At 28.6% G+C, this 13167-nt stretch overlaps 1 protein-coding gene across 2 annotated transcripts; it reads left to right on the top strand.

Annotated features, from left to right (window-relative positions):
- Nucleotides 1-6834: 6834 nt before the first annotated feature.
- On the top strand, nt 6835-9454 carry LOC108487375 (autophagy-related protein 8C). Of its 2 annotated transcripts, none has more exons than XM_017791700.2 (6): nt 6835-7127; nt 7239-7305; nt 8193-8248; nt 8346-8398; nt 8610-8728; nt 9139-9454. In XM_017791700.2, exons 2-6 carry the CDS (start codon nt 7269-7271, stop codon nt 9243-9245), a joined length of 372 nt encoding a protein of 123 aa, XP_017647189.1. In that variant the 5' UTR covers nt 6835-7127; nt 7239-7268; the 3' UTR covers nt 9246-9454. The 2 variants fall into 2 exon arrangements, with proteins under 2 accessions (XP_017647189.1, XP_017647187.1); XM_017791698.2 differs by having other exon boundaries at nt 6836-7127; nt 7254-7305.
- The last annotated feature ends 3713 nt before the right edge of the window (nt 9455-13167 follow it).

Genomic DNA, 13167 nt, shown 5'->3' with positions numbered 1-13167 from the left:
AAGTGTAAAAAGCACGTCCAGCTAAGTAAGCTTTTCGTATAGTTGTCAAGAAAGCCTTTTATTAATATGTCAGGGAAAGTACGCCTAGCAAAACACATTTTCTTCGAAATTTTCAGAAAACGTTTCTAATTGAATACACTTCCTTAATATATCAGCAAAAGCTTGTCCAGCTAAACATATTTTCACACTCTCTTCTCAAAATTAACCTATTTCCTTAAATCTTAAAAAAAAATATTTGAACAATTAAAAAAAACAAAATCATATGCACAAATTAGTCCGAAATTCCACTAATATTATTTGAATTTAAAAAAAAGGGGAAGCTTTGTAATAAAGTCCTCGGTTGGTGAACTTAAATTTTCTTTTAGGTTTTGTGTCTATTTACTAAACCATATCTCTGGGAAAGAGATGTCGCGTTTAAGAACCAAAGATTGAAAGTAATATTATTTAATTTATTATTATAAATCAAAAAGTAAGTTAGCAAAACCCTTGTATATAAAACCATATAAGATATATAGCCCATATAGAATGTTCCAATGTTGGTATTAATTTTTGCAACTAATAACCTTAGAAAATGCTAAATACTATATGATATCCTAAATGTTGGTATTAATTTTAGAGGCCGTGGTCCAATGCTTGATCTTCATTTTCTATAGTATATATATCAATAACGTATAGATATTATTGTCAATGTAGGATACGTGTGTTCAAATGCGTGAAATGCATTATCCTCTTATTTATGAGTTAGGGACTTTAAATAGTTTTTTTAATAGTTTTAAGTATCGTGTCAAAAATAACAGACATAATCAGAATTTATAATGAGATGTAAGAGGCAAACGGTCATTAAATCTGAGGAAAGTCTGGCCTCATTAAATTTAATTCGGTCATCAAAATTTTTAAAAATTTTAGTTGAGCCCCTCGCGGTGAAGGTAGTAAAGTTGATTTTAGGGTTTTCTAGCTCAAGCAAGACTCAAGCTGCTGCCCACCCAAAAAAAAAAAAAAAAGAGGTCCTAATTCAACGGTCTAAGTTAGGGTGGTTCAAGCCATCAACTTTGCTTGTTTCAGTAACCTGAACTTAACGTAGTTTATATATTTTGACCAATCATGTTCCATATTTCATTTACAAAAATACTTTTAATGTTAAATATATTAATAAAAACTATATTTTAAATTGCTATAATAGATATCTGTTCTAAAATTTATATATTTAAGAAATATAATTATATTGATAAATTAAAATATTACTAGTAAAAAATTATAAAATTATTTTAATTTTACATTAATATACGTCGAAAGATGTACTCATCTGTAACTGTACAACTCTAGTACTTCAAACTATAAACATGGAAATCGATAAGTATATCAACTTGGGCTAAGTACGAATCAAGTTTTAAAATTTTTGAATTTTTATTGAGTTTGGATTATTTCAGATTTAATTCTGAATTGAATCAAATTCAGATAAATTATTTGGATCAAAATTGATAAATTCATATCCTTTAAAATTTAGTCCCTCCAATTTTTTAGGAACTTTAATTGAGCCTTTCAAAAGTTTTAAAAGTTCTAATTAACCCTCTAAATATTTGAAAATTTTATTTAGGTCCTTAAAACTTAATAGCACATTGCATCATTGATGACATGATATATTCTCTGAAGATTCTGGGAATTTTAACATGATATAAGTATCTATGTTTAATTTGTATAAACAAAAAGAAGAGCATGTGTAAGACACAAAATAAATGATAAAGATTGAGCCATGGGACCCTAAAATTTAAATAATTTGTCTTTTATAAGACTGTTCTCTGATCATTTTACTGACAGACCCCTCATGGTGAATATATGCTTGAAGCATTTACCCCCCTAATAAAAGCAGTGAACAAAACATGTTCCATCACTTTTTGATTCTTGAAATTATTTGTGGATCAATATATGTTCAATATAACTCTCTATATGTAATGCTATATCTAATATCATATTATATTAATAGGGGGATTTTAGATAAATTTTGAGAGGTCAAAGTGTAATTTTATTATATTTAAATTTATAATTTAATAATTATAGGGGTAAAATTACAATTGTCCACATGCCCTTTACATTATGTATTAAACCTATTTATGAATCAAGTTATTTATTCACGCTTAAAGGGTTGTTCAAAATATGAGAAGGTTTGAACAATAATACGAAGTTTAAAAAATAAATTTGAGCAAAAAAATTAGATACGTTTAAAATATAAGTTGAGTCGGTTTAACATTTAAGGCTTGGGTCTAATCCAACTAGTCCTATTTTATATCGTTGTAATATATTTTATTTTATTTTCATATCGCATAAAATTAAATATATATTAATGTAATACTTGTAAATGTTTAAAAATTTAAGTTGTCTAAATTTAAATTGCCAAAAATGAAAAATCATCTAAAATATTAAATTCAAAAATAATATATTTATAAATATAAGTGGATTTGGAAAAAATTTAAATACATATTTGAATTGTACTAATTGAAATAAATATAAAATATATTAATATCATATATAGACTTTATCGTAATTTGTCAAAATATGGCGAAAAAGAAATAGAAATATAAGGCACTTAATTATCAAATTTCCAATTGTTTAATGATAAACTTTGGTTGGCTACCACCACTTACTAGATGCCTTTAATACAACAACAAATTTGCCGCTCATATTCTATCAATGTCTTGTTTGATGGTATATGCTTACCTACTAGCCCACTGAAGTTTAGAATTATGGTGAATCAAATATTATTTAATGAGTGTGATTTATTGTTTATGGATGGCATATGAGATTTATGTTGGAGATCGATTCGATTAAGTAATGAATAAGTAAAAATAATAGAAGAAATTAAAAAATTGAACACACAAATTTAACGTGAAAAAACTCCTCTAAAAATGATAAAAAATTATGGCAAAGATAATTTTACTATAATAGCAAAAGAATGAAAAGTACAAAAGATTGGGATAAAAACTAAATGTGTTATGAGTTTTAATGTCTCTAATGGGTGTATTTTCTAATATTGTAAAAGAGTCTATTTATAGGCTAAATTCATAAGTCAATACTAATCAGAGTTTGATTGAAACAAATAATTAGAGTTTAACTGGAAGATTATTTTTCAAATTTGACTAAAACAAGACTCGTACTTAACAATTTATATACTGATAATGCATTAAATATTATTTCGATAAAACTCGTGGTTAGCGTCTATCTCATTATATATTATTATTATTATATTTACTCTTTTTAATATAATGCCTAGAACTAGGTATAATCTTTCCATAATCCTTAAATAGAAAGATAACACGCTTTAACACACTCGAACTCATATCCTCTTGTATTGACAATAATATTAATATTAATCGAATTAAGACTTAATTAGCGAAAGCAAAAAGAAAATGAAATAGGAAATTTTTTAAGAAAGGAATATTTTAAGGTGTACACCTACTGCCTTAGGTATAGCTAACAAAGTGTGTTACACATTTTCACCATTTGATGAGACAAGATCTCAGACTTTTAAAATAAAAATATTTTTCTTTTAATATTCTTTGCAAAGTTTAAGATAATATATATAATAAATATAAAGAAATCATACAAGGAAACCATTGACCTTAATAAAAGAAATGCATTTATTTTAGATAAACCAAACTACACTTTAAATTTTATTATATATATTAATCTATAAATCTAAACTCTAAATTCTAAATATATATATTCACATACAAAAGCTCGTATATTTACATATTACGCTTTATTTACATCTAGTTAACACCTTTTCTTATAGTTTACTCATGTGGCAATATAAAAGGTTTAAAGCGCGAATACGTTTTTTTTTCTTTAATCATATAGTCGGAAATTCAATTCTTATTCATGAGAATAATATACATTTAATGTCTAGTAATTTACTATTTTAGAGAGCACCTATGAATATGATTACTATTAACAATAGATTCCTTAATCATAAAAAAAAAAAAAGAATCCCAAGTATACCAACTCATTCAATGACCTATCCCTACTTTAATAATTATTTTTATGTAAGACTCTGAAAATTTATTTATCGTGTTATCTTTCGTAGCTAAAAAAACCCTAAATTATATCCTATCTTTTTAAACCTCGGTAATAGAATTTATTGCAGACGAGTGAATTAACCATCATTTTCGGGGATGAGTAAATGATGACCATTGAACTAAGGTAGTAGGCTAGTGGTACTTTTTTCACATCATTGATACTTGAAGATCACGGCACAATTTATGAAAGCAAGTTAATAAACACAAAAGAGTGTTCAAAAGTAAAAGTTATTGATTTAATTTATATATTTTGATTTGGTTATTTTTAAATTTTATATTTTTAAATTTTAAAGATTCGATAATCATCAAACGATAATTGTTAAATTTATTAAGTTTTATTATTTTAAAATTTTGATGCACCAAAAACATATTATCATATTGTGTAATATCATGTCGGTTTGTTATTTTTACTTATTATTCACTAAAATCTAGATGATAGATTAATAACTCATTTTATGTTAAGATTGAAATTTCAGATTTTAAAAAATAAAGACTCGAATGATCTAATTGAAGAATATAGATAAAATATAAAATTGTACGCATTATACATAGCTAATAATTGAATTCAATCAAATGATTTTAATTGCTACTTGTACCAAGACTCAAACTCAAAAGTACAATGACTAGAATAGACCAATTTAAAAAGTATAAAGACTAAATTCTTTAATATTTAAATTATTGTATTATATATTACCGTAGATTTAATTTTTATTTTTTTATAAATGATCTAATATATATAACATAATAAAATATATTATAAACATAGAAAACGGATACGGTTGAATTGGACTTGAGCTTTGAATGTTCAAGCCCGACTTAAACTTTAAACAGACATTATATTTTTATTTAAATCCTTTCAAAATTTGGACTAGCAATTAATATAAATGAGAAAGAATTTTTTGGGAATTACAATAACAGGGTGAAGCCCTAATCGCAACATGATTTGAACTCAGACCTCACTTGGGGCAGCGAACACTTTAACCATCAAACCAACACGTAAAATTTATTTTTTGGGGTCTTTTTAATAAAAAAATACAAGAGTTTTAATTATTTATTCTTTTATAGGGTTGACAATAACTTTAAAAGTAATAACTTTAATCCGTTAAACATTAACACGATTCAAACTAAAATGATCAAAACAAAAAATAACCTAAATCGAAATTATTTGAATATAAAATGATCAAAATCTGAATAATCAGATCCAAATTTAAAACTCGAATAAAAAATAATCCGAACTCCATGAACCCAAATATTATACCTAAAATTACGGTCACATGTTTAAATCCAAGTTTATTTGCTATAAATCTTATCAACTAGTAAGAAAGCCCATCAAATTCTAAACCAACCCCCTTTATTATTGTTTATGGCAGCCCATTGGAGCCCAAACTTCAATGATAATCATAAAGGAGAAATATCAAATTTATATATGAATTTTGATCTAATATACAATTTAATACATGAACTTTGATTTGGTATAATTATATATATGAAACTTGAATTATGGTTTATATATACACATTTATTTTCATATTAGACCAATATAATTGTTTATGTATGTAATATATCAACGTAAATTGTGCTAATTTATGAAAATCGAATTAAATAAAAATTAAATGTATAACATTATAAAAATTAAAGTTTATGTTTAGTTTTCATATTTATTCCTAATTAAAAGATATCTAAACTAACTTAAGCTTACTTTATTACTTTAGCTGAGCAGTCCCAATTAGATTAGGTTAAATTTTTTCGTTACTCCTTATGTTATGCATAAATTATGATTAAAGTTCATACCGACTAAGCGGTAACTACTAAATTCATAAAATTAAATTTTATTATTTTTAAAATTGTATAAGACAGATATATTATCACATGTACAATGTCATATTAATTTGTTATTCCGCATATTATTAACAAAAATCGTCAGCTAACGAAATTGGTGACTTCATTTGTATCCAAGGATGAACTGAAGGGCCCCTTAAAAATGAAAAAAATTGTTATGGAAACCCTTAATAAATGTTTAAATGATAAATAAATATATGGTCAAACTGCACTTTGACTAAAAAAAACTTGTTAAATCCTTTAAAAATAATGTAATAATAAATTAATACATGATAAAATTGTATTTTGACCTCTCAAATTTTTATAATTTAATTCTGTTCCTAAAAATTTTTATGGATTCACCATGTTTATATGAAGACTAAATTTTCAAAATTGAAAGGTATAAAAAAACAAGGTTTTTAAAACCAAACACTGATCGAACCAGTTAGCTCACCGATTTATCGGTCCAACCAACCCATCTGGTTCAATTAAATAAATTATTAAAAAAAAATTCGTTTCAACCAGTTCAATCTTTTTTTGCTTGATTCAATCGACCCATATTGATTCTTGGGTCAACTAATGTAATGGCTATTTTTGAACTGATACCCCGATTTGTTTTCGATCCAATTGGCCCAACTGATCGATTCAAATTGGTTTAAACATCATTGATAAAAAACACAAATGATCAAATTGGAGAATATAAACTAAATCTACAACTTCAAGCATTGTATAATATTAATAGAAAAATTTAATCAAACATATTTAATTGCTACCGATTGGGTTAGAATAGAAATTTTAAAGTTCAAAGAATATGCAAGGACTAAAGTTGATCAATTCCATAAGTATAGAGATTAAATTTGGTCAATTTAAAGTATAGGGACTATATACATAATTTATACATACTACATGGACTAATAGCAAAATTTGTTGAATTAGATTCCTTGTAACCGGGGCAAGGGCAACAAATAGGGAAATTTCACCAATGAATAATTCGATTCACAAATTCCCCCTTAAGCTTTTTGGTTTCGTGTTTTCGCCTCGAATTTAAGTAAAACCATTTGAAGGTTTTCTTGTTGTTGCCTCAAAAATCTCCCCTTCATTATATAAATTCTGAATTTTTCTTATAAATTTCTTTGCTTGAAAGTTGAAACCGATCCTTTTTTTTCCTCTTGAGCGATCAATCAATCAATATTGAAACCCTAATTTCTTGAAGCTTTTTCCTTGTTGTTTCCGTGTTGGGTATTTTTTTTTTTCTTTTCTGAAAGCTATTTTTGACAATTTTTTACTTTCATACATATGTTTTCGCCTTTTCTTTTCCTTTTTCTCTAATTTAGAAACCCTAATTCACAGTGAATATATAATCAGGTGTTAAATTTTGCAATGGCGAAAAGTTCCTTCAAGCTTGAACATCCTTTGGGTTAGCTTCCTTGATTCCCCTAATCTTTTCTGTTTTCCCCTTTTATGAATGTCGAATTTTCTGCTTGATTGTAGCTATTAGATTTGCTTTGGGTATTCTTTGTTTTATCTTTTTGATTTGTAAAATTGATCCAAAAGTATATAATTATTATTGATTCTTATTCTTTATCTGTTAACTTCGAACATTGTCTGGAAAATTTAGAAAATTGGTATACTTTTGGTTAAAATATGCCATCAGTCCCTGTACTCTTCTCAAATTTGGAAATTAGCCTATTTGCCTTTATTTCTAAGAATTTAGCCTCTACTTTTCAAATTTTAAAATTCAGGTTCAATTGTTAAGATATTTTAAATTTTTTTTGGTTAAATTTGATGGTGTGACATTTTGGAATAAAAAACTAGGAAAATAATATTGTAATGAATGTTATTGTAATGAATGTAAATTTAACAGAATAATTTTTGTAGTGTTAACAATTGGAAAACTAGAGGAACTGAATTCCTAGAAATAGAAGTATAGGGACTAAATTTCAATTTTAGGAAGAGTAGTTTGATTGGCTCAATTGGATCAATTTGGGGGTAGTTTGATTGGGTTGTTTTTGAATGACCATCGGCTTTGTCACCCAAAGGTGTGCCTTCCTAGCCTTTTAACTCGGGACCTCCATCATATAGGAGACCTTTTCTGCTACCATGGTTCGACCAACCAGCAAGATACTCTCATTTCCTTAAGCCTTGTCTTGTCGGTTGGCTGGTCGTAATTTGTCTCGCCTATTTTGAGTCTAGTTGCTGCATCTTCCTTGTTTTGTCATGTTTCTCCTATTCTTTGATCCGATTTAATCGAAGAAAATTTCGGTAAGTACTCATTCACCCCTTTCGAAAATTTCCCTTTCTCAGAAAGGAGACAGGCTGAAGCTGGTCGAATCAGGGAAAAGTATCCCGACAGAATTCCCGTAAGAATATTTGAATTACCATCTTCCCATTCTGCTGATTTCTTTATCCCATATTAGTCTCTTAATGTTCTTGAATGCTAATGAGTAACCAATGCAGGTCATCGTCGAGAAAGCCGAACGAAGTGACATTCCCGATATTGACAAAAAGAAGTTAGTAGCATTTTCCCTTCTTTATATTGAAATCCCTCGTTGTAGTATGATATGTACTTGCCAAACTCACTTTCTAGTGAACGATATCTCGTGTCTATTATCTGCTTGGATCATCAATGTTAATGAGTTCTCAAGAATTGTGCAAGATAAACCTACTCTTATCCCGGTCAATGTTCTTTTTCTCAATATTCTTCTTCAATCATGGCTTCAGGTATCTCGTTCCTGCTGATTTGACTGTGGGGCAGTTTGTTTATGTTGTTCGTAAAAGGATTAAGCTTAGTGCCGAGAAAGCTATATTTGTCTTTGTGAAGAACACTCTCCCACCTACTGGTGAGTTATATGAACACGTTATAGCTCCAAGTATTGTATAACTCAAATCATTTTTTGTTTTGGGTAAAAGTACCATTGAAGTTCTTGTACTAGGAGTCGGATAGCATTTTGACCCCTCTACTCAAAAAATGGGCTAATTAGTCCTTATATGTTAGATCAATGAGCAAATTGATCCTTTTGTTAAAAGTTCCATTCATTTTTACTGTTAAAAGTTGGTCCATGTATCAAGAGATGCACATGGCATGTCACATATAATTGTTTGGGTTTTCTGTCAACTACGTCAGTTTTTAACAGAAAATATCAATTTGCTCTTTGATCCGACTCCTATTGGAGGGGTGCTATGGTTACTTTTACCCATTTTTTTTGGGTTCTAGTTGTGAGGCTTATTTGTTTCTTTATTTTCGACGCAGCCGCCTTGATGTCCGCTATTTACGAGGAAAACAGGGATGAAGATGGTTTTCTTTACATGACTTACAGTGGAGAAAACACATTTGGTTCCCCTTTACTTTTAGCTTGATTCAATGCAATGCAGAAAGAAGCTTATGTATATATAGCTAAAAGAAAAGGTGTAAATTCTATATGGTGTTTGCTTGAGTAAATGATTTGCCCTTTACGATGACAGTTCTTTTAACTGTCTGAACTTGGAACCTTTGTTTTTCTGTAAATTTAATGTCCGAAACTAACTTTATCACTGATTTCTAATGGTATTTCTATGCTTTTAGTTAAGATATTTTGATTAGTGGAAAATGATGAATCAAGAAATAACATTGTAGCTCAAATTTGAAGATATGATTCTTGAATGAATTGCAAGAGGTTATAAGGTGAGAAGACAAATCAATGGTTATATTGGTTTTAATTCCATTTAGTTATAAGAGGTTAACAATTTGTATTCGAATTAATTTTAATCCATTTTCATTCAAATTTGTTTGAAATGATTGAAATTTGAAATGATTTACTCGAAGAACTCAAGTTTCAAACTTAAAAAGAATCGAGTTAAAAGTTTAGACTTGAAATGATTCTAGTCAAAGTTTTTGTTGGGATTCCTTACACTTCTCTATATACTTAAACGATTGTTATGTGGGAGTTTTAATTTTGATTATTCTAATTTTTGATCTGTTTATACTTTATTAATTTGATAATTATTCGAACACGACATCAACTAAACCCTAAAATAACAAACAGCTTAATAATGAAGATCATAGTTAGTCAAAACAATGAACTCTGCTGAATTTTTAACTTTGACCCTTTCTTCCTCTTTTGCTTGTTGGACACTCATGAAAAAAACACCATAGCCTTTGTTTCCAAGAAGGCACCTGAAAGCTACTTCAACATTCCAGGATCCATGCATCATTTTATATCCACTTTTCCTCTCTCCTTCCTCACCGCCACCCAACACCCTGCTTATATACGACACCACCAACAATATTATATCCAACAACACAGCAAAATAAAAATCACTGCTCAGTAAACCCTAATCTTTTTTCAATGGCTTTCTTTTCAACCAGTTTCTTCACTTGTTTCTTCTCTGGTTCTAATAAGCTAGCTTCCCAAGGAGAAGACACTCAACCATCATCATCGACCATTATTAAAGCAGGTAGTGATGCTAAACTGAAGGAAGGCAAGGCTAAGAACAACCCTCCTATTCCCATTACTTACTTCCCTATCGGATCAAAACTTTCCCTGTTATGAAAGCTGTTGGTTGAAGTAGTATAAGTTGGAATCCCTACTTTAAACGCTCATGTCCCGAGACAGATTGGTCTCAAGTCCGATGTTGGAGTTGAAACATATGCTTACATGAATGTCAGCTTCTTTAAGAGCACGTTTTCTCTGTATTTAATCAACTCTTTGTTTTTTATTTTGAGAATTGTATTAATTTGTTTTCATCTTCGACAAGGTTAATAATGTTTGTTCAGGAAATCTACTGTTAGAGTTTAGTGAGTTTAGTGTATTCTTTTGTAAGAAATTTCATTATTATTGATATTTGGAAAAATTATTTTTATTACTCAAATGTGTCGCTATATTTTTCATTAAGAACGTGTGTTAAGTGCAAATTATAACTTTAGTTAAACCAATGAATATTCGGTTCAATCAATCAACTTCCAAATTAATTAGTTACTGATTTAATCGAATCAAATTAACTTTACTTAATTTATTCAATTAAATTAATCATCAAATGAAATGATTCAATTGAAAAGTATAAAGATTAAGAATCAGGGTGAAGTTAGAAAATTTTTCTGGAGGCGGGATTATGTTATATATTTTGATGAGAGCTAAATACGATTTCACCATTGTATTGATTTATATTTTCAAAATTTTTTGAGAGACTAAATCGAGATTTTATTATTTTGGGGAGCTAAACTATAATTTTATCGTGAATTAATTTATAAATTTATAAAATTTACAGGGTTTAAAACAAAAATTTTCAATTTTGGGTGGCCAATGCCCGGCCCCTCCCTTTGCCCTGCTAAGAATGAAATTTCAAAATTCAAAAAATATAGATATTAAAAATGATGTAATTAGAAAACACGGATAAAATCTACAAACATATTATATGACTAATAGTAAAGTTTAACCATTTAACTGTTACGATTTGGGTTAGGATTTAAATTTCAAAATTCGAAAAAGTATAAGGATTAAAATTGATCAAATTAAACTACAATGACTAAATCCACGACTTATGCAGAGTATATTGACTAATAAAAAAATTATCATTTTATTAACACAAGAAAATCAAAACAAAGTAAGATAGCCCTAATGCCATGGACCACGAATCAAAGCACACAGAACATCCAATAAAGCTTAACGATTAAATGAAGCTCAATCGACTCATTTGAACTGGTTCGATTTGTAAAATATGTAGAGAAACCTATCTATTTGAAGCGTTGGTGGTCTAATGGAACACTAAATTAGTAAAACTAGAGTTACCATGGTGAATATTGTAAATCCTACGGGATAATATTATATAGAGTTTAAATCGCTTAAGACTCTTATCTTATAAATAGACTTTAGTTTTGATCGTTGATGTAATTTAGACAGTATTGTTAGATTTGGGGGAGTTCAACTTTAAATCGAGGCGTTCTCCCTCATTTGTAAACATTTCATTCAAAGTTCTTATGGCTTTTTTGGTTCTTTCGTTACTTTTCCACTTTGATTTTGCTTCCGCTTTATTTTGATGACTTGAAGAATTTTTTTTGTGAATTCTCACTTTCGAAAGTTAAGTTAACTTCTGCATATTTAAAGCTAAGTTTCTAGCTAAAATTGCGGAGTTTACAAGATTTAAATTTTAGTCGCGTGACACTAAACACAACACAACACAAATTTTTTAACCTACCCCTCCAAAATTTTATAATTTTATATATGTACACGTCATTGAATTTGAAATGGTTTACATAAGCTGCTAACTTAATTACCAAGATGTTAATAGTCAACTATGAGCACTGTGTTGAAATTTCAACTTAACCTTTTCTTTTCCATGCTTGTTCACCACGCATGAAACACCACACACCTTCCTCGAAGACACCAAGAACAACCTGAAAGCTACAACATCAGTCCAGGTTCCACGCATGTCCTTTCCTCTCTAACAACCCAACAGCCTGCTTATATAAAGCGACCAGACCACCAACAAACAACTACTAGTACTTGTCTCTTGCAAAAGAATCAGTCCTCAAAGTTTTGCAAGCTAACCCTAATTTTTTCATGGCTCTCTTGATTAGTTTATTCAGTTGTTTCTCTGGTTCTCAACTACAGAAGGTTTCACCGTCGTCGATCAAAGCTAACACTGCTAGTAATGCTAAATTGAAGGAAAGCAAAGCTAAGAAAAGCCCACCAATTCCGATGAGTTACTTCCCTATTGGATCGAATTTTTCTCGTTTGTGAATATCAGCTTTTCCAAGGGCACCTTTATCCTATACTCTATGAACCCCCCCCCCCCCTTTTTATGTCTATTTATTGATTTTGATTTTTTCCATTAATAAGCAATTTGTGTTATAATTTGTGTTACTGCCAAGTTATCTTGAAAATAATTGAAATTTCTAAGAAATTGAGATAATTCATAAAATGAAATTATAATCAATATAATTTTCAAGTTATGTTTATAATTTCTAAGAAATTTCTCATAATTCTTTTAGTTTAATTCTAAATCTATTTATATAAAATATTTAAATAATAAATTTCATTATAATTAAAATGAAATTATAATTAATATTTCAAAAATAAAACAGCCCAAAGCTTATAAACTCAAGCAGCAAAAACAAAAGGGTAAAAGGCCCAGCTTGCTCTAATATTGTTGTTGGAAAAATCTAAAAAATCTTTGTATTAATTAGAAATTTCACAAAATTTGAAAGGAATATACAGTAATTTTTGCCTTTTTTTTTATTGGGCAAGGCTTTTTCTTGCTATTAACTCTATCTTTTTCGGTTCTTATATATTGGATCGAATGG

This window comes from Gossypium arboreum, chromosome 10, assembly GCF_025698485.1.
Source record: "Gossypium arboreum isolate Shixiya-1 chromosome 10, ASM2569848v2, whole genome shotgun sequence".
Taxonomy (NCBI): Eukaryota; Viridiplantae; Streptophyta; class Magnoliopsida; order Malvales; family Malvaceae; genus Gossypium; species Gossypium arboreum.
This window is presented reverse-complemented; position numbering and strand designations above follow the sequence as displayed.

Excerpts from the sequence above, each read along its gene's own strand:
- LOC108487375 (XM_017791700.2), top strand. The coding sequence starts at position 7,269 with ATGGCGAAAAGTTCCTTCAAGCTTGAACATCCTTTGG. Across the intron at positions 8,399-8,609 it reads CCCGATATTGACAAAAAGAA|GTATCTCGTTCCTGCTGATT; the intron begins GTTAGTAGCATT and ends TCATGGCTTCAG. Across the intron at positions 8,729-9,138 it reads GAACACTCTCCCACCTACTG|CCGCCTTGATGTCCGCTATT; the intron begins GTGAGTTATATG and ends TTTTCGACGCAG.